The following is a 24,853-nucleotide window of genomic DNA, read 5'->3' as shown; positions in this document are numbered from 1 at the left end:
GAGGTCAGAGGAGAATGGGCCGACTGATTCAAGCTGATAGAAGAGCAACGTTGACTGAAATAACCACTAGTTACAACCGAGGTATGCAGCAAAGCATTTGTGAAGCCACAACACGCACAACCTTGAGGCGGATGGGCTACAACAGCAGAAGACCCCACCGGGTACCACTCATCTCCACTACAAATAGGAAAAAGAGGCTACAATTTGCACGAGCTCACCAAAATTGGACTCTTGAAGACTGGAAAAATGTTGCCTGGTCTGTGGAGTCTTGATTTCTGTTGAGACATTCAAATGGTAGAGTCCGAATTTGGCGTAAACAGAATGAGAACATGTATCCATCATGCCTTGTTACCACTGTGCAGGCTGGTGGGGGTGTAATGGTGTGGGGGATGTTTTCTGGGCACACTTTAGGCCCCTTAGTGCCAATTGGCCATCGTTTAAATGCCACGGGCTACCTGAGCATTGTTTCTGACCATATCCATCCCTTCATGACCACCATGTACCCATCCTCTGATGGCTACTTCCAGCAGGATAATGCACCATGTCACAAAGCTCGAATCATTTCAAATTGGTTTCTTGATCATGACAATGAGTTCACTGTACTAAAATGGCTCCCACAGTCACCAGATCTCAACCCAATAGAGCATCTTTGGGATGTGGTGGAACGGGAGCTTCGTGCCCTGGATGTGCTTCCCTCAAATCTCCATCAACTGCAAGATGCTATCCTATCAATATGGGCCAACATTTCTAAAGAATGCTATCAGCACCTTGTTGAATCAATGCGACGTAGAATTAAGGGAGTTCTGAAGGCAAAAGGGGGTCCAACACCGTATTAGTATGGTGTTCCTAATAATTCTTTAGGTGAGTGTATATTAATGGAAAAATCAAATTTGTTTTACAAATATATAGAAAGTATTTAGATCCTCTGCTATGACACTTGAAATTTAGCTTTAGGGCCTCCCATTTCTCTTGATCAAGTTTCTACAACTTGGAGTCCACCTGTGGTAAATTCAGTTGATAGGAAATGATTTGGAAAGAAATACCCCTGTCTATATAAGGTCTAACAGCTCACAATACATATTACAGCAAAAACCAAGTGATGAGGAGGAAAGAACTGCTTGTAGTGCTCAGGGGCAGGATTGTGTGGAGGCAAACATCTGGAGAAGAGTCACTCTGGCTGAGGTTCACTTATCCTGTGTGCAGAAGGGAGAAACTTTCAGAAGTTCAACCATCACTGCAGCATTTCTCCAATCTAGGCTTTATGGCAGAGCAGCCAGAAAGAAGACTCTACTCAGTGAAAGACAGCATGGAGTTTTCAAAAAAGTACCTAAAGGACTCTCAGACTGTGAGAAACTGTGGTCTGATGAAAGATAGATTGAACTTTGTGGCCTCAATTCCAAGCATCATCTCTGGAGGAAACTAGGCAATGCTTATAACCTGCCCAATATCGTCCCTATAGTGAAGCATGGTGGTTGCAGTTTCATTTTTTGGGGGGTCTTTCGGCAACTGGGATAAGGAGACTGGTAGGGGTTGAGGGAAAGCTGTGGAATTATACCTAAGAAGACTGGAGGCTGTACGTGCTGCCAAAAGTGCTTCAACTAAGGATGCATTCACACAACCAAGTATTTTGCGGCCTGCAAACTTGTACAGGGAAAGTTGTCAATCATTAAAGGGGTTTTCCCATCTGAAACAATGGGGGCATATATCGCTAGGATATGCCCCATGTCTGATAGGTGCGGGTCCCACCTCTGGAACCCGCACCTATCTCGTAAATGCAGCAGGCAATGGAGCTGCCAAAAAAAGAAGAGCGCTAGCTATTTTCATAGACCCTATAGAAGTGAATGGAAGCAGTGGCCATGCAAGAGCAGTGAACTCTCATTAATTTCTATGACGATTCCAAAAATAGCTGAGCGTGCCGCTCGGCTATTTTAGGTGGGCCAATAGGAACCCTTGGTTGTGGCCGGACCTGGCACTGCCGAGTATTTATTTATTCTGCCTTTATTCTGTTTCCTGAACATGATTATAGGGGCGGCCATCTTGCCTGAGCTTAACAGCATTTAGAAGGCATTAAAAAAATTACTTTATGGCAGCTCCATGGACCACAGACACAATGGTCAGGAGGGGACCTCATTGACTTCTATAGGAGAGTTTTCTAGGCATGCTCTGTGCCCTGTGCAGAGGTCATTGTACAAGGGAAGAATAGATAAACTTTGACAATCACCTATTGTAAATTATGGATCGTGTCTTATCTATACACAGAGGTGATATAATTACAGGCAGGATTAGAATGACAGATAAGCAGGTAACTGCAGTAAAGTCATCTGTACAGAAGTGGTGCCTATTATTAGGCTTAGTGGCCAGTGACAAATTCCCTTTAAGAGTGTCCTGAGCCAATACAGAGGGAAAGGAGAGAAGTCATAGAGCTGGAACTCATTCAACTCAGTTCCATCTGGATGAAGTCCCTGGACATAATAGTGAGGTTGAAAGCCGATTCTAGGTGACACCCTCCCCAATTGACAAATCCTTGCATTCCCCATGCTAGAATTGTGGAACATCTTTATTTAAAACTCTGCATTGTGCTGTCCTCTGTTATGCCTCCAAGAAATTTATGAAAACAAGCTGGGTGTTACCAGTTGGTGGTGCATCTACACACAGTCTGACACTGCCCAATCAGTGCTGACCGTTGTACCCCGCTGGCAAGAGTGGCAACTTCTAGTTGTCAGTTTATTCATAACTTTCAGAGGGATGGCACAGCGTATAATTATAAAAATACATGCTTCAAAATGTTTTTTTATGGGAAATACAGTAAATTTATAAAACAGATATGTACGGAGGGCTGACAGGTCCTCTTTGAAATTATTCACCCTTGCTTGAATCCTAAAAGTACGATACAGTCATTGGAGTCCTCAGATTCTTGTATACAGATATCTGTAATGGCACAAATAATACCGCTCAGGGGCAGTGCATTAAGATATGAAAAAACATATATCCAACATTTCCAGCTGCCCGCAGCCTGTTTATAAGCAGATCAGTGACATTTACAAGCATCTCAGCAATGCTATGGGAAGACTTTGGTAAATGAATTCAGAGTAAAGCAATCCAATTGAATATGCCCTTTGGTTACATCTTCTTATCTTACTTGCTTCTTTGCAGCTGTGGAACTGTACATGGTACTGGTAAAAAAGCCAGATAAACATGAAACTACTGTAGGTCTGATGCCATGATTGTGTTACATTACGTTTCATGGAGTGCGCAGAAGCTCTTGCATTTATTAATAACCTTACTTGCTTAGCACTTACTTAAGAGGGAAACACAATCCTGAATGCCAGAGGATTAACGATGACAGTTCTTAAAGATGTTTAAGAACAGTAGATATATGTATGGACAAAGAATTGCTAAACTCATCAATAAACCCGTACGCCTTGACATTGATTAAATCTAAAAGAACAACCTGCGTCGAACAGCAATAAAAGAAATCCAGGACCGTAGAATTTGTGTTTTATTCCAATCGAGAGCCTCAGATTTTGTTATTGACTCCTGGTCAAGATGGTGGAGATATAACCATGACAGAGCGATCAACTGGACTGAAGATCTACTCCACCTTCCTATAAAGCAAATCATGCCCAGCTTAAGACTCATTCTCTGTACACAGGTAAGGCTACTTTCACACTCGCATTTTGGCTTTCAGTTTGTGAGATCCGTTCAGGGCTCTCACAAGTGGTCCAAAACGGATCAGCTTTGCCCTAATGCATTCTAAATGGGAAAGGATCCGCTCAGAATGCATCAGTTTGGCTCCGTTCCGTCTCCATTCCGCTCTGGAGGTGGACACCAAAACGTTGCTTGCAGCATTTTGGTGTCCGTCTGATGAAACTGAGCCAACACATACTCTTTCTTTTGTTGCTGCCTCATTTCCCTTTTGCATGTTTTTATCCTGGACTAGTAATTTTGCATGCCCTACTACTGATGTCAGAGGGAAAATAAAATAAGGTACCATAGAGGTACTATATTTTACCCATTAAAGAAGCTCCTGAGACTACTTGTACTCAACTGGTCGCTACTCAGAAAGCAAGAATACCTGTCCTAGACACCTTAGACTGCAAAATACAGGTAAGTGACCCTATGATCAGATTTTTATGCATGCAATCCTGACCTGCTTTGCTCTGAAAGTCTGCGACATTTCAGAAAAACTATGTCTTCTTTTTTCTTACTGATGAGCTATCGTTTGGAAGCAGCGAGAAGGCTGCAGCGCTACTGCAAGCGGTGCTGGCTTCTCAAACAGCTGATAGGCAGAGGTCCCAGGTGTCGGACCCCTATTGATCAGATGCTGATAACCTATCCAATCCAAAGGATAGATCATCAGTAAGAAAAAGGCGGACAACCCCTTTAAATAAGCCAAGTACATGGACAAGATTTGGGCACAGTGAGAACAGTTTGCTGTATGACTTCTGCAGCTTTGCTTGCTTGACAGGTATCTCCCTATAAACAAATAGGAAGAGTCCTGTCAGACCAGCAGAGCAAGGTGCGGGGAGATGCTGCACAGCGGACTCCTCCCTGTGCCCTGCTCGATTTTTCACAACTATAGGGCAGAGTTACTAATCCTGTATATGGCGTAAACTTAAACTTAGACCTGTGCCAGATTTATCACAGGGCACTGGCTGGATGATAAATGTGGCCCATGCATAGATATTTTTTGTCTAACTTTACAACTACTGGTTGGCTTACATGTAATTTCATCCCACAATTATGACTGAATATGGGACAAAAATCTGAATTTTTCTAAGACTAGATGCACAAAATTTCACACATTTTTTTTTTTTTATTTACAACAAAGTCTATTTGCACTGACAGTATATGTGGGACTATGGATATTTCACCTCTAAGGCTAGTTTCACACTAGCGTTCGTCGGTCCGCTCGTGAGCTCCGTTTGAAGGAGCTCACGAGCGGACCCGAACGCCTCCGTCCTGCATCAGTCTGGCGGCGTTCAGCCTCCGCTCCGCTCGCCTCCGCACGGACAGGCCGCCTGGCCGTGCGGAGGCGAGCGGATCCGTTCAGACTTACAATGTAAGTCAATGGGAACGGATCCGCTTGAAGAGGTCACCATATGGCTCAATCTTCAAGCGGATCCGTCCCCCATTGACTTTACATTGAAAGTCTGAACGGATCCGCTCAGGCTACTTTCACACTTAGAATTTTTTCTAAGTTATTAATGCAGACGGATCCGTACTGAACGGAGCCTCCGTCTGCATTAATATGATCGGATCCGTTCAGAACGGATCTGATCAAGCGCTAGTGTGAAAGTAGCCTTAGCCAGTTAACTAGCATAAAAAAGTTGCAATGTTTGGCGCAGGTCCCAGTTTGTGAAAAAATGTTTTGACTTTTAAGCTTTTTCTGACACCTTTGCCACTTTTAGAAAATTGGATTGGAGAGTGGGTGGGACACATTGCACCAGAAATCTACTCCATCTCCTGGCTGGAGTAGATTACAGTTCTGGCACACAGGTGGCCCAACATGAGCCACAGTTATTAAGAGGCATCTGTCAGCAGATTTCTACCTATGAAACTTGCTGACCTGTTGCATGGAAGCTGATCAATATACCTCTTGTGTAAAGGAGTTGCGCTTAAGGCATTTGTGTTGGTCCTACGTTCATAGGTGCCCACATTGCTAAGAAAAATGATGTTTTAATATATGTAATGAAGATGTGCATGGTCATTTTTATTAGTAACATTTTGTAGTATATATTACTTTTTTATCACATTTTATGAAATTTTGGGGGGAGGGGCAAGTAGACAAAAATTGGTGAATCCAGATTTTTTTTTTCATTACGAGATTCACACAAAATTGGATATTTTTAAAAGCATCCTAAAATCTAATTGTGAGAGGTACATTATGGGAAAAAAGGTCAAGGAACAAGAAAAAAAACTATGTGGATAAATAGAAATGTAAAGAAAGCAATAAATGACAAAAAGAAAGCATTTAAATCACTAAACCAGGAGGGTAGCGAGGAAGCACTGATAAACTATAAAGAAAAAAATAGAATATGCAAAAGACAAATAAAAGTAGCCCAACTAGAGACCTAAAGATTAATTACCAAAGAGAATAAAACTAACCCTAAAATGTTCTTTAATTATATAAATGGCAAAAAGAATAAATGTGAAGGTGTCGGCCTTTTACAGAGTAATGAGGGGGGAGTTGCAGAGAGTGATGAGGAGAAAGCAAAGCTATTAAATATTTTAAATTGTCAGATGAAATGCAGAATGTAAAAGTAAATTCCCCATTAAAAGTGCCCTGTGTGACCAAGGAAGAACTACAGCAGCGTCTTAAAATGATTAAAATAGACAAATCGCCAGGACCAGATGGCATACACCCCCGTATCTTAATATAATTAGGTATGTCAAAGCCAGACCCTTATTTCTGATATTTAAGGACTCTTTACTGACAGGGAGTGTTCCACATTATTGGCGCATGGCAAAAGTGGTGCCAATATTCAAAAAGGGTCCAAAAACAGAGCCTGGAAACTATAGGCTGGTAAGTTTAACATCTGTCGTGGGTAAACTGTTTGAAAGCTTTCTAAGAGATGCTATCTTGGTGTACCTCAATGAAAATAAACAAAGAACGCCATATCAGCATGGCTTCATGAGGGATCAGTCACATCAAACTAATTTAATCAGTTTCTATGAGGAGGTAAGTTCTAGACTTGACCGCGGCGAATCAATGGACGTCGTATATCTTGACTTCTCCTAAGCATCTGAAACTGTACCACATAAAAGGTTAGTATATAAAATGAGAATGCTTAGACTGGGGGAAATAGTCTGTATGTGGGTAAGTAACTGGAGTCCTATTATAGTCAATGGGCTCCGGTGGGGAATGGTAGTATCTGGCTATGCTTAATATGATGAACTCCAGCAGGCTATTCCTCTGCCGACACAGCCTGCCAGACGATTTTAGCAACAGTGTGAAACTAGCCTTATTTGTCTATTTATTTTTATATGTTGAACTGAGAAAGCGGATGATTCGAATTTTTTATATTTAGTGTTTTATTTTTTTTCAACGTTTTTTTAATTTTTATTCCCATGAGGGAACTTGAATATGTGATCTTCCAATCGCTTGTCCCAAAGACTGCAATAGAATACTATTGAATATGGGATTTTAACAGGCCTCAGGCATGACAGGCTTGGTAGCCTTTACAAGCAACTGATCCGAGGACAGAGGGAGTCCCCGCAGTCGTTATTGACCATGGCATTTGAGGAGTTAAATGACTAGGATCGGAGTTATCTCCTATCCCGGTCATTGCGGCTGGGTGCCACCTGTAATACACTGCTGGGACCTGTCACGCATGGAGAAGGATCAGCTGATGACCCTGATCGACACACCACTTCAGGAGTCAGTAACTGTGGAGCATCTCAAGCCAGCACAGGAAAAATTAAGACATGCGTGCACAATGCCATTCTTAATAAATCTACGGCAATGTTTTCTCTGAGCATTCCAGAGTATAACAGAGTTTCTTTTAATAAGGGACTTCTATCTGGATTTCTTGTTGCCCATGGTTTAGCCTGCATTAAACTAATGAATGGTTTTCTTCAAGGGCAAAAAGCAAATCATATGTAATACTAGTTATAATAATCTCTGAAAAAACTTATTGAAGAGGATTTGATCCTTAAAATGCCTTTGTAATGAGATAGTAGCACTTTAAATGACATACAGTCGTATAGATTAGCATATTACACGTGAATAAAATGGGTGCAGCCACTGATCACCTCTTGGCACAGGTTTTAAAGAAACATATGTGTTAACAATGTAGGTCAACACCCTTCTGTTACAAAGCAAAACTGAAGGCCGGCTTGTTTTTGCTTTTATACTGATAAAACTTGTTTTAGCTTATAATGAGGCTTAAATGTGGTTACATGACAACTTACACTGTGTGCTACAACCTAAAGGCCTGTATACACATCAGACTGTTATCAGTTGAACTCACTGCTCTTCAGCTGGACTGGATAACAATGTCATGTGTATGGGGAGCTCCTGACTTTCCCCTGACAGATGATGTTGGGTTTGAGAAGCATTGGTATGTTACATTTCAAAGCCAAGTACTTTTGTTCTCTGGTAGATAAGCAGTCACCAGAGGTGTATGGCATCAGCTTTCTCCTCTCTCGCATTTGAAAATACATACATGCTTGACCAAGCCGAGTGTGTCTAAGTGTCGGGGGGGGGAAGAGACAGCTGTCCGACAAAATAGTATTCGGCCTATAGCTACTGAAGTCGTATAGGCACCTTAACAATTCTGTAGTCTTGATTAAAACATAAAACGTTACACATCTTTCAATCTGGAATTGCCCGTAGACCACCCACCGATCAGCTGTTTGAAGAGAAGGCAGCACTCCTGCGAGCACTGCCTTCTCTTCATTGTTCACCTGCTTGCCATCACAAACCCAGTGGTGAGCTGGTGTAATTACAAGTAAGCCGTCTCATTCACTTCAATGGGACTGCTCCTTCCTATACACTTGAATAGGAAGGAGCTGTCCTATACAGGTGAATGGGAAAGCTTTAGTTGTAATTATACCAGCTCACTCATGCAATGTCCTGGGGCAAGCAGGTAAACAATTAAGAGAAGGCAGCACTTGTGCGAGCGCTGCTTTCTCTTCAAACAGATGATCAGTAAGGGTGCTGGGGATAGGTAAACATTATAAATAAAGTGTGACTGTGATGAGGGGACACCTTCTGCGTCTGGAGGAAAGAAGGTTTGTACACAAACATAGAAGAGGATTCTTTACAGTAAGAGCAGTGAGACTATGGAACTCTCTGCCTGAGGAGGTGGTGATGGTGAGTACAATAAAGGAATTCAAGAAGGGCCTGGATGTATTTCTGGGGTGTAATAATATCATAGGTTATAGCTACTAGAGAGGGGTCGTTGATCCAGGGAGTTATTCTGATTGCCTGATTGGAGTCGGGAAATATACTATGTTACTATGTAACCCCTTTACACCGTTTTGTAATATACTTTTTTAGGAAAAGATGTTTCTTTGTACTGGAAAACAAGGTGTAACAAATCTTCTTAGTCAAGCTCTAAATAAGCATTTCTAAGAAGAATATGTCTTCAGTCTTTAGCTCAACTGAGTGCTAAAGATGCTTGTGTGTAACATACAGATGCGTCCAGCCTGCCTTGTTACTACCCTAGCCCCTGACTATGTACATGTGCCCTATCACTGGCCAGCACCCTGTATACCTGATTTGCGTCTTCAGCACTCAGTAAAACACTGAAGACAGACTCTCCTTAGCAACATTTAGTTAGAGCTTTGCTAACAAGACTCTTTAAACCGAAACAACAGTTACACTTGAAATCAAGTTCATTTTGTCTTTCAAGACTGCTGTAAAAACTTGAGTAGGACTGGCTCTGGTCCATGAGATGGGCATTTTCATGTGTTAAGCTCTGGAAATTGCCCACTTGATCTTGCCATCATACTTTACAAACTGTCTGTGGCTTTAGATGATCCAGAAATAGTGACAAATAAGTTCTGATATCTGCAATGACTCTTTAGTATGCATGGGTGGTAAAGGCTCTGTTGAGCTGAGATGAAAAGCATCAGGAAAAGAGTCTTAACGTTTACAGACATAACTGAAATGATTTAGAAGGCGATGATGATATGGGTTCTAAAAGATTAAAATCCCAGATTTATTCTCGGTTGACTATTTGTGAGGGGGGGCGGGGGGAGAACACTCTTCCATGGTCAAGGGCAGCCTTGTAAAAAAGATCAAATAACATCAAACTGCTCAGCTTCTAAACCCCCGGGAACTAGCTGCTTTGCAGATATTCTCTTACTAGTTAGTACAAAGTGCCTGAAAGATTGTTCCTGCAGTGTGAGTGTCTTGTATACTTAAAATAATAAAGTCTTGGATTATTAATAGCTTCACACTAGCCTCCAACAAGGGGCAGGAAGAAGCACAGGCCATGAGCATAATGAGGCCTGAAGGCCAGGTCAAGTTCTGCACATTCTCAGAAGATTACTTAATTGGCTTACGTCAGATGAAAAATATAGTTGTGATGTATGGTGCACATAATAAATAGCTTTACACATTTCTGGCGCTAAAGTCATTTACAGTACTTTACAATCTGTACAAGGATGTGTACCTTCCAGCTAGTGCATATATAAATAAGTGCCTATCAGAGTCCTTCAGAAGTGCTTTAGGAAAAAAGAATTTACTAGACCTAAAACATAATGGAATCAGTTAAACCAAATACAATGTTATATAACCTCCTTTGATGGCACAACATATTTTGTATCATTTTATTATATATGTTTTTATCATTTTATTATAAGCGTTATGATGGGTCACAATGTGCAGCTACTGTCCACTTACGTTAGGGATTGCTGCAAATTGGAGCAGTACATTATGGCTTCAAAAGTACATTACATACAGAACATTTAGACCCAGCTTTGGAATTAAACAATGCATGTATATTACAGTTTGAAAAATATGGTGTTTGTATGGTTGTAAAGGTAAAAGCAGATTTCGGTAAGTTTAATTTATATTTAGAACATTTTTAGATGAAAACTTGGAAAAAATACTCAACTAGTAAAGCTGCTCTTCTCTTCAATACCCACTCATGTAACTTTATGCAAAATAATTTCTACATGCGTTTAAACTGGTAGATCCTATGTGCCATTGCATATTGTTATCCTGCAGACACATTGAGATGTTACCTGCCAACCACCAGTTAAATGAAGACTGGATGAGATAATATAATGATTTAGGTCTTTTAAATGCCAGCAGCTCACCATGGCAACTGCACAGAAGTAAAACTATAAGAATAGGAAAGGGTCCCTAGGGATTTCACCATTGTATTATCACCAAAACTGCCTCTGCGATAAAGGTTACAGTTAGGATAAAAAAGTTTATTAAATGTATAATAAAAATGTGTTTAGCTCTACAGACTTTGTCATGTAATTTAAAAAAGCATTGCCACGAACATTTTTATTCTCTGGACCGTTAGAAAGGTACATGATGTAAACTGTACTGAAAGTAATCTTCTAAGGCTCCTTTCACACCTGCGTTCAGGTGTCCGCTCGTGAGCTCTGTTTGAAGGGGCTCACAAGCGGCCCTGAACACAGCCGTCTGGCCCTAATGCATTCTCAGTGGAGGCAGATCCACTGAGAATGCATCCGCCTGCCAGCGCTCAGCCTCCGCTCCGCTCAGTGAGCAGACACCTGAACGCTGCAAGCAGCGTTCGGGTGTCCGCCTGGCCGTGCGGAGGCGAGCGGATCCGTTCCGACTTATAATGGAAGTCAATGGGGACGGATCCGCTTGAAGATTACACCATATGGCTCAATCTTCAAGCGGATCCGTCCCCCATTGACTTTCAATGTAAAGTCTGAACGGATCCGCTCAGGCTACTTTCACACTTAGAAAATTTTTCTAAGTATTAATGCAGACGGATCCGTTCTGAACGGAGCCACCGTCTGCATTAATATGAGCGGATCCGTTCAGAACGAATCCGATCGAACGCAGGTGTGAAAGTAGCCTAACCTGTGGCTGTATTTGTGAGTTATACCCTCCCTTCTGGTTCTCAGCTGTGTCATGTGACTAACACTCTGACTCTCCAACTGACACAATGTCTCATGTATGGACAGGAAGTCAGTTTCTATATTTATTCCTATGAAAGCTGTGATGTCACTCTCAAAGGAACGAATAGAGAAATAACTTCCTGTCCAAACATAAGACACTGGATCAGTTGGAGAGTCCCTTTGCCAGTTACATGACCCAGCTGCAGATCAGAAGAAAGTGGATAACTCAGAACTACAGTCACTAGTAAGATTACCTTCACTACAGTTTATATCATCTACATTTCTAACAGGCCAGAGAATACAAATCTTTGTGGAAGTGCTTCTTTAAGCAATACATAAAAGTAATATAAACAAAAAGTGCTAATAGTTTTTGTAGGCAAGGGGACTTCTATCACCTATCATTATATTAGATTGCGTGAAAGGCACACAATTATTGCTGGACTGGTGCACCAATAGGGAACTCTCTGGTGTATTTAGGGAAGCACTTTCTGTCTAGCACCCTGATGTCATCAAATTAGCAACTGGAAAGCAAGGGGTCTTTATATTATTTTATTCTGGAACAGGGCCAAGTGCTGTCTGCAACTGCCTCTGTGGCCAATGGTACACATATATACATAATCTTAATCCATCAATGTGTAGGGTAGCTGTAAGTCTGACTTTTGCAATCACATTGGGTGCTCAAAGTGGTCACCATTAACATCGAATGTCTTATTATTTCAGTAAACTACTGCAAGAACAACTTTAGTTAAAGAGTCCCCAGGGATTCTTGCCGTGGTGCAGGCAGTGTAGCTGGTTTTCTACAGTATACCACATTCTTTAGGGTTTCCCATAGGTAAAAGTCGAGGGGCGTTAAGTCAGGGGAACGAGGTGGGAATTCCACAGCACCTCTTCCTCCTATCCAACGTCTTGGCAGAATATCATCGAGATAGGCTCCTCAGTGTAGGAGGAGACAGAGCTCAGCAGTGCAGAGAAGTGGTGAAGGAACCGGGAGGGGGCACAGGTCCTGTGCTGTGTGTTGAGGATAGGTTACTGGTTCCTCTTCCGCTATAAGTTGTAAAATCCTGTGATAGCCCATAGAAATGCTGAGAGTTATAGTTCTCTCCTCTTATACTCTCTTCCTGTATTGGCTTGTAATTTCCAATAGTAACAAGCTGGTCATGTTGAGACTTGTAGTTTTCTGGTTACTATTATGATATTACAGTATCTAAAGTGTTTATTAGGCTTTCTTCACATCTGCACTAGTGACTTTCTCTGTTCTGCTCTGTCATAGGAGCACAACAATGAAAATCATTGCAGTGCTCGAACTGGCACATCACGGGCAACATCTGATAGATCCTATGTACGTCCCTGCCTGACAGCCACATGGTGGCTCTAGCGATTGTATGCCTACATACATCTTTAGAGACACCTTAACACTACATACTGCCACCATAAATAACCAACACTGAACTGTGTATACATTTTTCGGGCACCTCTGTATTTGTGAATTTTGACATTTAGTAAAGAAGTAACTTACAAATAGTATGCTCCAAACCCTCACAAATTGTGTAATGAATTATTAAAAGGAAGACACAGCATGAGAAGTAAGACTTACCCTTAAGGCTTCTATCACGAGGTCCCTTGCTTCCAACTCTCCTTCTAATATACTTAAAAGAAACCGCAGTTCCGGCTTGCTCAGATTTTCCATATTAAAATCTTTTGTCTATAAATTAAAAAGAGAAGTCATTATGAAAACAGCTGATTAGCTGCTTCTGACCAAATGTTCTGAACAAACAAGGGGAGAGATTTATCAAAACTGGGAAAAGTGGAGGAGTTGTATTAAGTTTGAGAAGCGGAATATCATTGGTAATTAAGTATTAGTTTTTGTGCTGAGAAATTGAAAAAGCATTAGGTATTTTTACTGTCTAGTGGACTGTTTGAAGAGGTTTCTAATCCACGTTTAGTGAGGACCTTTCACGGTGTTGCTTTATTTTGGATAAATACCTTTACTTGCGGCGTACCCCCCGCTGATGCTGCCACCCTGGCTGTTTTTTAAAAAAAATATCGCTCCTACGCCTAGCTGTACCCCCTATAGTTTTCCATGTTAATCCTGAGCATCGGTACAGGGATGAGGAGATGCCAGGGTTTCAATGGGCGTCTCCTTCTCCCTGGCTGTGCCGCGATCCAATCACAGCGGAGAGCGTCACAGCCAGGGAGAAGGAGGCGCCCATTGAGAAACCCTGGCATCTCCTCATCCCACACTGCTTGTAGTCCAAGACACTTCCTGCTGCCCTTAGAATGGCCAGAACTGCTCATGTGAACAGTGCAGTCAAATCCAAGTGCAGGGCTGGACAAGCATGGAGTGTCTTGGTAGTTTGAGAAGCCGTTGCGGCCATCTTCAATGAAAGAAGAGGAACCTGGCAAATATGAAAACTCTCCAGTTCATATGAATTTTGCTCTTGAGCTGCTTTCATAAGGATGATTATATGTCTAGATCCAGGTGTACTCTATGGTTAGACCTGTTAGAATGCAGTAAGATATATGCTGATCCCATAGAAGGTATGCAACTCATTATTCATTGCTTCAGTACACACAATCTTATGCACAATGACAGGCACTAGGTATTTGTCAAAGCAATATTTTCTGTAACTAAACAAAGTATGGATAATAAATTCACATTTCAGAACAACAAAGAGTACAGTGTTGGAAAATGTCACAAGAAGCCTAAATCCACAGCAAACATCTTGAAAAGAGTGAAAATGTTACATCTGTTAGGACAGCAGTAGTACATCACGGAAACAGCCTATTGACTTTCCTCTACGCTTAAAGGGCCAACATTACTCCAGATTCAAATATTGACACTTCACTGCAGTCATCACCATTCCTCGCGGCGTAGCACGCGTTCCCTGATACAAACCAAGCCCTACATCTACACATTCTGTATATATTAAAATATTGGCCGTGTTCCCAAGAATAGCAAGCACCAACCTTCCAAACACTTCTGCAGACATGAAGCTGCAGTCATCCCCTCTCACAGATATACAACTCAAACCCTGCTTGATTAATATTTGACAGGCGTTGGAGAAAGTATGCCTTTGACTACAGAAAAGCAGAATAATAAATCCTCCCAATGTTCCTGCGGAGCTGTTATATCTCCGAGGCATCTTGCAGTGTCAGTTGCTTGTCAGCTTTTACAGTGCTGTAATACGGTCTACTTGATACTACAAGGCTACGGAAAAATTTCAATTATGAATGTTTGATAAACGACGGTGCGGTACGGCGATCTACAAGGTGCAAGGAAAGGGCTGTTCATTTCCAACGCTTCCTTTAACTGCTCATGCTCAGGATTCGAGAATAATGACTGTACAGGAAATAAAGGGGATGAAGTCATTTGGATTTCCCCACAATAATAATTATATGAAAAGAAAGACTGTGAATCATGAAATAACAATGATGTCTGATTGCACTACTTTGTTCACATCTCTTTTCTTTCTACATGTGCTCATAGGGCCCCATGCACAGACCAGATTTATTTTACAAAGGGAGATGTATCCCACAATATACCTATCCAGTGCAATATGTTGCAGCCTTCTCTTGGCCTAGATGTCTTCCTTAAGGGCCGAGAATCCGCCAGATAATCACTATCTTGCAGTCATAAGAACGCTCATTAGCGATTCTCTGGCGGTGTAAAGGTGTCACCGATTACCCAGTGAATGAGCAAAACGCTCGTTCATCGGGTAATAGATAATTCATGCGGATACAAAAATCGCTGTTTGCCGGCAGCAGATTGGGCTGCGTAAACAGCATCTGCTGCTGGCAAACAACAAGTCTGTATGGGGACGAGCGATGGCATTACCGATCGCTCCTCCCTATACCATGGAGGAGATCACGGCATGTAAATACAGCTGTCTCCTCCACTGACAAGCATGTGATTGCCGGGAAGAAAGCAATCTCCTGCTGTATCGTGCAGTGTAAATGGGCCCTTAGACTTAGGCTCAAACCACAATAAGGACAGAACCTAAACAGATAACATTTTGGAGTGGTGCACTACTATGTTAACTTGATCACCATGCCCCTGGTTATCATGACTGCTCATGTATATTTCACTCATGATAACCATTAGCCTGGATTAGTGTCCCTGGCAAGCGAGGAGTTTTAGACCATAATTCATCAAGGACCACTATGTTGTGTCCAAGAATGTTAAAGGGAACCTAGCACCATAAAAATGCAGTATAAGCTGCAGGCAGCAGGTTATAAAGCAGGAGGAGCTGAGCAGATTGATATATATAGTTTGGGGAAAAGATTCAGTAAAACTTATATTTTATACATTTACATCTCTGCTCTTTCTGAGATTGGTTGTACACAGGAGCCATCTCATCAGTGATTGATAGCATTATAAATGTGTATACATGTATAGCTGTCAGTCACTGATAAGACTGCCCAGAAAAAGCTGAGATTTAACCTCCTAACATTCACGTTAAAATTGGAAAAACCCTCCCAAAAATGTCACTATTTTATTGTACATTTTTAATGCGTGTCTGCAGTAAATTTTGTTGGCGCACAACTGGACACTATTGCGCTATTACCAATAATATTTTGCCCCTTTGTGTTGCCCCTTTGTGTTAACTTTTTAATCTTTTTCTTCCAATTTATTTTTTATTTTGCGGGACTAGTTGTATATTTTTAGGAACCATTTTGGGGCATATATAGTGTATGAAATAACTTATTATTTTATTTTCAGGGGTAAAGATAAAAAACACAGCAATTTTTACATCATTTTGTGGAATTTTTTTCACTGTGTGGTAATTTTATTACAATGATGATAATACCACATTTCTATATATTTTTGCTATTTTTCTCTCCTCCTGCTGCCTGTCAGCTCTGTAACTGCTCTTTCTCTCGCTTTCTTCCTCTACACTGAAGCTGCTCATATCTCTGGTTTGGTACCAGCTGATCGGGATCGGGATGCCGTGAATGCAGCTGAAAGTGAAAGCAGGTTTAACCCGCAATTATTTCCGACTTGATTTCTAACAGTGATTTCTCCTCTGCTGCTGTGACTTTAGCCCTCCTGTATGTCAGCTTTCAAACAAGACCAGTTGCATGGTTCTAGCTGCTACCATTCAGGAGATAGCAGCATCTAAAGCAGCCCTACCCACTCCACTATCTGCCCGAGCTCGGCAGAACAGTTACCTACTTTTCCCACAGCCCGAGTTGGACTCGGGCAAAACAGTTAGGTGGTTAAAGGGAACCTGTCATCATGAACATGCATTCCTATCTGCGGGCAGCTTGTTATAGAGCAGGAGAAACTGGGAAGATTGATATATAGTTTTGTGAGAAAAGATTCAGGAAAAGATGAAATGTATTCATTTAAATTTCAGTTCTTTTTGGAGTCATGTGGGCGGTCCTTATTATTGACTGAAAGCTATCATTGTATGCTTAGTCATGCTAAGTTACCTGCCAATCACTGATAGTACCAGCCAAATGACCCCTATGCACAAGAGGAGATCTTTTCCTGCAAAACGATATATAAATCTGCTCAGCTCCTCCTGCTCTATAACATGCAGACTGTTGTGCAGTGTTCCCTTTAAATGTATAAAATTACAAGTTTCACTGAATCGTTTTCCACAAAACTACCGTATTTACCAAAAGTGAGGGAAAAGTGGCAGCGCGTTTTACAGTCCGAATGCTAATGACTGCTTCCATTACTGCTGATGGGGTCTGATCTGAGGTGATGGGGTCTTGTTCTAAGGCTGATGGGGGTCTGATCTGAGGCTAATGGGGTTGACATGAGGCTGAGGCTCATGAGGTCTGATATGAGGCTGATGGGGTCTGTTCTGAGGATGATGGGGCTCTGATCTGAGGTTGATGGGGTCCGATCTGAGGATGATGGAGGTTGGGGGGTCTGATCTGAAGTTGATGGAGCTTAGAGGTCTGATGAAAAATATATTTTTTCCTTATTTTCCTCCTCCAAATCCTAGGTGCGTTTTATAGTCCGGTGCATCTTATAGTCCGGTATATGTCAGTATATATAGTTGATTGCACTGTATTTTCAGTATGACAGGTTCCCTTCAACATTCTTTGACACAACTATGTAAGACCAAAGAGGTTATGCTAAACAAATGGCTGTATTAGAAAAGAAGGCATGGTTTTGTGATCATAGACTAGAACTACACCTCTGCTATTCTTGAAATAGGCCTGTGTGACCCTGCCCCGAATATGTGGCTTTAGCTGTGTACTGCAGCTCCACTTTCACATACATATGTGTACAATCAATAAAGCAGGCCCTGGGCAGAGCTCCCTTGATCCGAGGATCCATAGTTATGTGGGGACTTATAGACTACAGTGTCATTTTTCACTACTTATGTCAATAATAGATATGTGCACAATACGTAACTGACTGCACCACATATAAAAACAGCCATAGCTGTATTTCTCCCTGACTGGTCTTCTTTCCTAGTATTTTATTTATTTCCTGCTGTTTTTAGAGCTCCAACCTATTCTGGGTGCAGTATGGAGACCATTATACACATCAGCCGCTGACCTCAAACAACAAGACTCTGGGGCTCATTTTCTGGAATACAAGTTAACCTATAAGGACGGTATGCTTTTTGGTTAGTAACAGGAAGCCCAGGACCAACCTGGAACCCAAGGCTGTGGTGCTAATATCTTAGCCACCCTCGTTCCTTTGACAGGACGGACTTAATAAGGACTGAAAATATTAAATATACAAAAGCCAACCTATGATTGGATGGTATCAGACATTGTGGGGGAGATTTATCAAACTGGTGTAAAGTAGAACTGGCCTAGTTGCCCATAGCAACCATTCAGATTACACCTTTCTTTTTACAAAGGAGCTATGTAAAATGAAAGGTGGAATCTCATTGGTTGCAATGGGCAACTAAGCCAGTTGTCTTTTAGGCCAATTTTGATAAATCTGCCCCTGCCTGCTTTGCCCAGTGATTTTTTTCCAGTATCATTAAACTTACAGGATATCTGCATTACATATCTGGGCAGAATCCTTTAAGAATGCTAAAAAAAAATGATCTGAAAGCTTTTGCAGTAATGAGAAATGGTGAAGTTACCTAGCAGTGTCACGTATGTCACCTTGCCAATCTATTACAAACACGTTGCCTAGCAACACATTAGCATTCAGGAAGCAGAGAGCCCACTGCCAAAGCATATCAGTGCTCACAAAACCACCTCCCTCCACACAATACGGACATAATGCACAATTAATCATGTACGAATTCCCCTTTTCAAGCTTGAAACTGTACACCCAAAAGTATGGATTACATTCTGTGTCCTGTGCTGGAGAAGGCCACCCTGTAAAGGTCACCATGGATGTGATCTCACTGCAACTCCTACACTAGTCCGGTAGCCTGATAGGGGAAATTCATTATGTAAGCCAGTCTGTGGGAGTAGTCTCTATACAGCGGCCAACAATCACATCAACAAATTCTATAAGAAAACAGGAACAACTGGTTATCACATTCCCAAGTCCAAATATTCTTCTCCAGCTTCGACAGGCAAAAGCATGGCAATTTAATAAAGGTGTGCGTCTGTGTACAGGCTCCATTTGACTCTGCATGACTAAGGGTTCTCTAACACAGGCAGATTCTAACCAGTACCAAACGGCAATCAACGATAAGAACGTGACCAGCATTTACCTGCACTGTACTGGGATGGGCTATTACTGGCACGATCTGTCACCCTCATACAGCTTACTTATTATATCTGTAGCATATCCCTGTTTACAAAGGGAGACGTGCCACTGACAGACAGGCAAAAAGGAGGCTTGCCACTGACAGACAGGCGAAAAGGAGACGTGCCACTGGCAGACAGGCGAAAAGGAGACGTGCCACTGACAGACAGGCGAAAAGGAGACGTGCCACTGACAGACAGGCGAAAAGGAGGCTTGCCACTGACAGACAGGCGAAAAGGAGACGTGCCACTGACAGACAGGCGAAAAGGAGACGTGCCACTGACAGACAGGCGAAAAGGAGACATGCCACTGACAGACAGGCAAAAAGGAGGCTTGCCACTGACATACAGGCGAAAAGGAGACGTGCCACTGACAGACAGGCAAAACGGAGGCTTGCCACTGACAGACAGGCGAAAAGGAGACGTGCCACTGACAGACAGGCGAAAAGGAGACATGCCCCTAACAGACAGGTGAAAAGGAGAAATGCCACTGACAGACAGGCGAAAAGGAGACGTGCCACTGACAGACAGGTAAAAAGGAGGCGTGACACTTACAGACAGGTGAAAAAGAGACATGCCACTGACAGACAGGTGAAAAAGAGACATGCCACTGACAGACAGTCAGAAAGGAGACGTGCCACTGACAGACAGGCAAAAAGGAGGCGTGACACTTACAGACAGGTGAAAAAGAGACATGCCCCTAACAGACAGGTGAAAAAGAGACATGCCACTGACAGACAGGCAGAAAGGAGACGTGCCACTGACAGACAGGCGAAAAGGAGACGTGCCACTGACAGACAGGCGAAAAGGAGACGTGCCACTGACAGACAGGCGAAAAGGAGGCTTGCCACTGACAGACAGGCGAAAAGGAGACGTGCCACTGACAGACAGGCGAAAAGGAGACGTGCCACTGACAGACAGGCGAAAAGGAGACATGCCACTGACAGACAGGCAAAAAGGAGGCTTGCCACTGACATACAGGCGAAAAGGAGACGTGCCACTGACAGACAGGCAAAACGGAGGCTTGCCACTGACAGACAGGCGAAAAGGAGACGTGCCACTGACAGACAGGCGAAAAGGAGACATGCCCCTAACAGACAGGTGAAAAGGAGAAATGCCACTGACAGACAGGCGAAAAGGAGACGTGCCACTGACAGACAGGTAAAAAGGAGGCGTGACACTTACAGACAGGTGAAAAAGAGACATGCCACTGACAGACAGGTGAAAAAGAGACATGCCACTGACAGACAGTCAGAAAGGAGACGTGCCACTGACAGACAGGCAAAAAGGAGGCGTGACACTTACAGACAGGTGAAAAAGAGACATGCCCCTAACAGACAGGTGAAAAAGAGACATGCCACTGACAGACAGGCAGAAAGGAGACGTGCCACTGACAGACAGGCAAAAAGGAGGCGTGACACTTACAGACAGGTGAAAAAGAGACATGCCACTGACAGACAGGTGAAAAAGAGACATGCCACTGACAGACAGGCAGAAAGGAGACGTGCCACTGACAGACAGGCAAAAAGGAGGCGTGACACTTACAGACAGGTGAAAAAGAGACATGCCCCTAACAGACAGGTGAAAAAGAGACATGCCACTGACAGACAGGCAGAAAGGAGACGTGCCACTGACAGACAGGCAAAAAGGAGGCGTGACACTTACAGACAGGTGAAAAAGATACATGCCACTGACAGACAGGCAAAAAGGAGACGTGCCACTCATTTGTCTGGTGATCGGCGGCACTTTTACATAAGGCAAGGATACGGAATAAGCATTACTCATTCCAGATCATAGACCCATGTAAAGAGGAACTGAAAAAGCTCAAGTTCAAGTGTCCTAAGTATAATGTATATTCTAGAAAATATAAAAGACAATTCTAACACCCGATAGATTTCTAGATAATAGATACATCATGGATAGATAGATAATGAGATTAGACTGTGTTCACAGGTAGTGTTTTCTGGCAGAGAAAAAAGCCTAAACATTGAAGGGGTTGTCCGGTTTCCAATACTGAATTGGTGAGGGCATGACTCCCGGCACCCCCACCGATCAGCTGTAGAACACAGCGCTCGTGTGAGTGCTGCCTTCTCTGTACTGTTTACCAGCAGTGTCACTGCAGTTCCTCCTTCACTTGAATGGTACAGAGCAGTTGTAGTTACACTCCACCCTATTCAAGTGAATGAAGACAGCTGAGATGTGATTACACCGGCTTACCGCTGCAATGTCGACGGTGCGCAGGTAAACAATGAAGAGGAGTCAGTGCTGGCCAGAGCACTGCGTTCTTCTCAAATAGCTGATCTGCGAGGATGACCTATCCTGATGATAGCTCATGAGTATTGAAAGCCAGACAACCCCTTAGGCCCCTTTCACACGAGCGAGTTTTCCGCGCGGGTGCAATGCGTGACATGAACGCATAGCACCCGTACTGAATCCTGACCCATTCATTTCAATGGGGCTGTGTACATGAGCATTGTTTTTCACGCATCAGTTCTGCGTTGCGTGAAAATCGCAGCATGCTCTATATTCTGCGTTTTTCACGCAGCCCTGGCTCCATAGAAGTGAATGGGGCTGCGTTAATAACGCATTGCATCTGCAAGCAAGTGCGGATGCAATGCGTTTTTCACTGATGGTTGCTAGGAGATGTTGTTTGTAAACCTTCAGTTTTTTATCACGCGCGTGAAAAAAGCATCAAAACGCATTGCACCCGCGCGGAAAAAACTGAACAACTAAACGCAATTGCAGCCAAAACTGACTGAACTTGCTTGCAAAATGGTGCGAGTTTAACTGAACGCACCCTGAACGCATCCAGACCTAATCTGTCACGCTCGTGTGAACTCAGCCTTAAGCTATGACAATGACCACCGCTCAGAACCTTTTTAGTCCTACATGTGCATGACTCATTTCTCTTTCTTACTAGATGAACTACAAGTATTGTGCGTTTCAAGAAGCAGATTCACAGAGTTTGGCTAAAATGGCAAAAGCAGCTGATACAGAAAATAATTGCAATCTCTAAAGTACGCATTGACTGAACAAATACATATCTTTCATATGGAATAATGGAGAGCTCCCACGCGGGCACTGATTCCTCTCCTTAGTAAATGGGAATGAAGTACTCTTGTTTTCAGGGTTCTTGGGAATCCTATTGATCAGACCCTCACCAAACATTTATGATGTATCCATTGCAAATTAGTTCTCTTTCCAAAACGAAAATAAAGGTAGATATCCCAGAAGTCAACGCCCAACCTTTAAAACAGGCCTTGAGACATAACTTGGCTTATAGCTAAGACTGGTTTTAATCATCACTTTTATTTTCCGTTCTTCTAAGGCTACTTTCACACTTGTGTTCGGAGCGGATCCATCTGGTATTTGTACAGACGGATCCGCTCCTATAATGCAAACGATGGTACGGAACCATTTGCATTATATTAAAAAAAAAAGTCTAAGTGTAATTTGTATTCAGACGGATCCATCCAGACTTTACATTGAAAGTCAACGGGGGGCGGATCCGTTTGAAAATTGCACCATATTGTGTCACCTTCAAACGGATCCGCCCCCATTGACTTCCATTGTAACTCTGGACGGATCCGTTTGCCTCCGCACGGCCAGGCGTTCGGGTGTCCGCCTGCTGAGCGGAGCGGAGGACAGACGGTGCCAGACTGATGCATTCTGAGAGGATCCGCATCCACTCAGAATGCATTGGGGCTGGACGGATCCGTTCGGGGCCGCTTGTGAGAGCCTTCAAACGGAACTCACAAGCGGAGCCCCGAACGCTAGTGTGAAAGTAGCCTAATCCGCAAGAACAGAAAAAAACAAAAACAATTTAAAAAACATACATTTTATTTTGAGCATCCATTGTGCTAATTTTGCATCTTTTTCATCCATTTTTGTCAGTTCTGTGAGAGATCCCTTATTTTAGATGGGAGAAAAAGTCCTGCATGCATGCAGGACTTTTTCTATCGTCTAAAATAACGAATCTCTGATGGAACTGGCAAAAATGGACGCAAATTGAGCACAACAGATGCTCAAAGTAAAGGATATTTTTTTTTTTTAATGTTTCTGTTCAGATCAGAAAAACGGAAAGTAAAACAATGATGTGAACCTCCTTACACAGTACCTCCTGTATCCTGAAGTATCCTTAGGAAATACTAAAATGTGTGGTTTGAACCCCCCCATTAAGGCCAAGTTCACAACTGCCCTCTTTCTAACCTGCTAGGGCATATAGAGTATATTAGCAAACCCTCAGGAGGACCAGACTTGGTCATGCCTAGTAAGGCTTCAGTTCAACATGATAGTAGCAGAAGTAAAAACTCGCCGTAGGGAGACAACGCTACTCCTTGTCTGGAGGACTGTCACACAGGAAGGGGTTGTCCAACCTCTAAAGAATAGATTTGAAAATTAACAGTGACATGAAAGAAAAGGGAAAAAGGTCAGCTTTCAGCTACTAGAATACATGGGAGGCAGAACTCTGGTTTCTCTGCGACAGTCCTGATAAATGAGGTCCTCCATGTTTACTGCAGAGTAGGCATATTGATCACTAGAGGATCTGCAGTGCTCCTGCTCATATGGATTAACTACAAAATACAGCACACTACTTCAACATACTGCCCAATAATAATACAAGGGACAAAGTTATTATTGCTATGGTCCCAAAATCAGGGGACATCAATGCTCCATCACCCTGTACTTAAAATTTTATTATTTGACCTGTTAGAAAGGTACATTATGCAAACTGTAGTGAAGGAAACTTTCTTGCCAGTGATTGTATAGTTATAACCTCCCTTGCAATCCTCAGCTGTGTCATGTGACCCACTCTCTGACTCTCCAAATAACACAGCATCTTATGTGGAAGCCAGTTTCTCTATGTATTCATATAGGAGCCTCAATGTCAGTCTCATAGGAATGTGTCCTGTATCAGTTGGAGATCAGTGTTGGTCACATGACACAGCTGAGGATCAGAAAGGAGGTTGTAACTCACAAATACAGTCACCAGTAAGAAGATTACCTTTACCACCATTTACATCATGTACCTTTTTAACGGGCAAGAGAATAAAACATTGTTGTGGGAGTGCTTCTTTAATGCATGCAACCATATCCGTTTTGAGGCCCAGAAATTGCAGACCCCCAAATTACCGGTGCAGTCTGTGTGCTGTTTATTTGTGGACCCATTGTTTCAATGGGTTTGTGGTCCGCATTTTGTGGACATAGTTTATCTTTTGCAAAAGATAATCTGAGTGATTTCCGCATCCATATGTCAGTTCCACATCTTCCATTTACTTATCAACTTGGAATGTGGATTTAGCTATTATGGTGATGTAGTTGCTATATTAAAAACCTATATTAGGCGTATTTCTGGCACAGATTGCGGTGCAAAGGTTATTTGCGCTGCAATCTACAACTTTTCCCTTTCAAATCAATCAAAGCCCGCCTCCTACCCGTCCCCTCTTGACTGTGATTTACATATTTTCGATTCCTTGGGATCACGCAAGTCTGGCGCCTGCGCGGTACACTCAGGCTCCCGCAGTCAGCCGGGCATGATTTTCTCACTGTGCATGCGCCGGCAAGAATCAGCATGCACGCTCGCGCCGGCGAGGTATATTCACAGGGCGAGCGT

At 42.7% G+C, this 24,853-nt stretch overlaps 1 protein-coding gene across 1 annotated transcript in view; it reads right to left on the bottom strand.

Moving 5' to 3' along the window:
- Positions 1-24,853, bottom strand: part of CTTNBP2 (cortactin binding protein 2) — a 145,949-nt gene that overhangs the window by 108,789 nt on the left and 12,307 nt on the right. Inside the window, exon 2 of the mRNA XM_044280292.1 lies at positions 13,154-13,261. Coding sequence (XP_044136227.1) covers positions 13,154-13,261 — 108 coding nt within the window. The remainder of the gene's footprint in view (positions 1-13,153; positions 13,262-24,853) is intronic.

This window comes from Bufo gargarizans, chromosome 2 (assembly GCF_014858855.1).
Source record: "Bufo gargarizans isolate SCDJY-AF-19 chromosome 2, ASM1485885v1, whole genome shotgun sequence".
NCBI lineage: Eukaryota > Metazoa > Chordata > Amphibia > Anura > Bufonidae > Bufo > Bufo gargarizans.
This window is presented reverse-complemented; position numbering and strand designations above follow the sequence as displayed.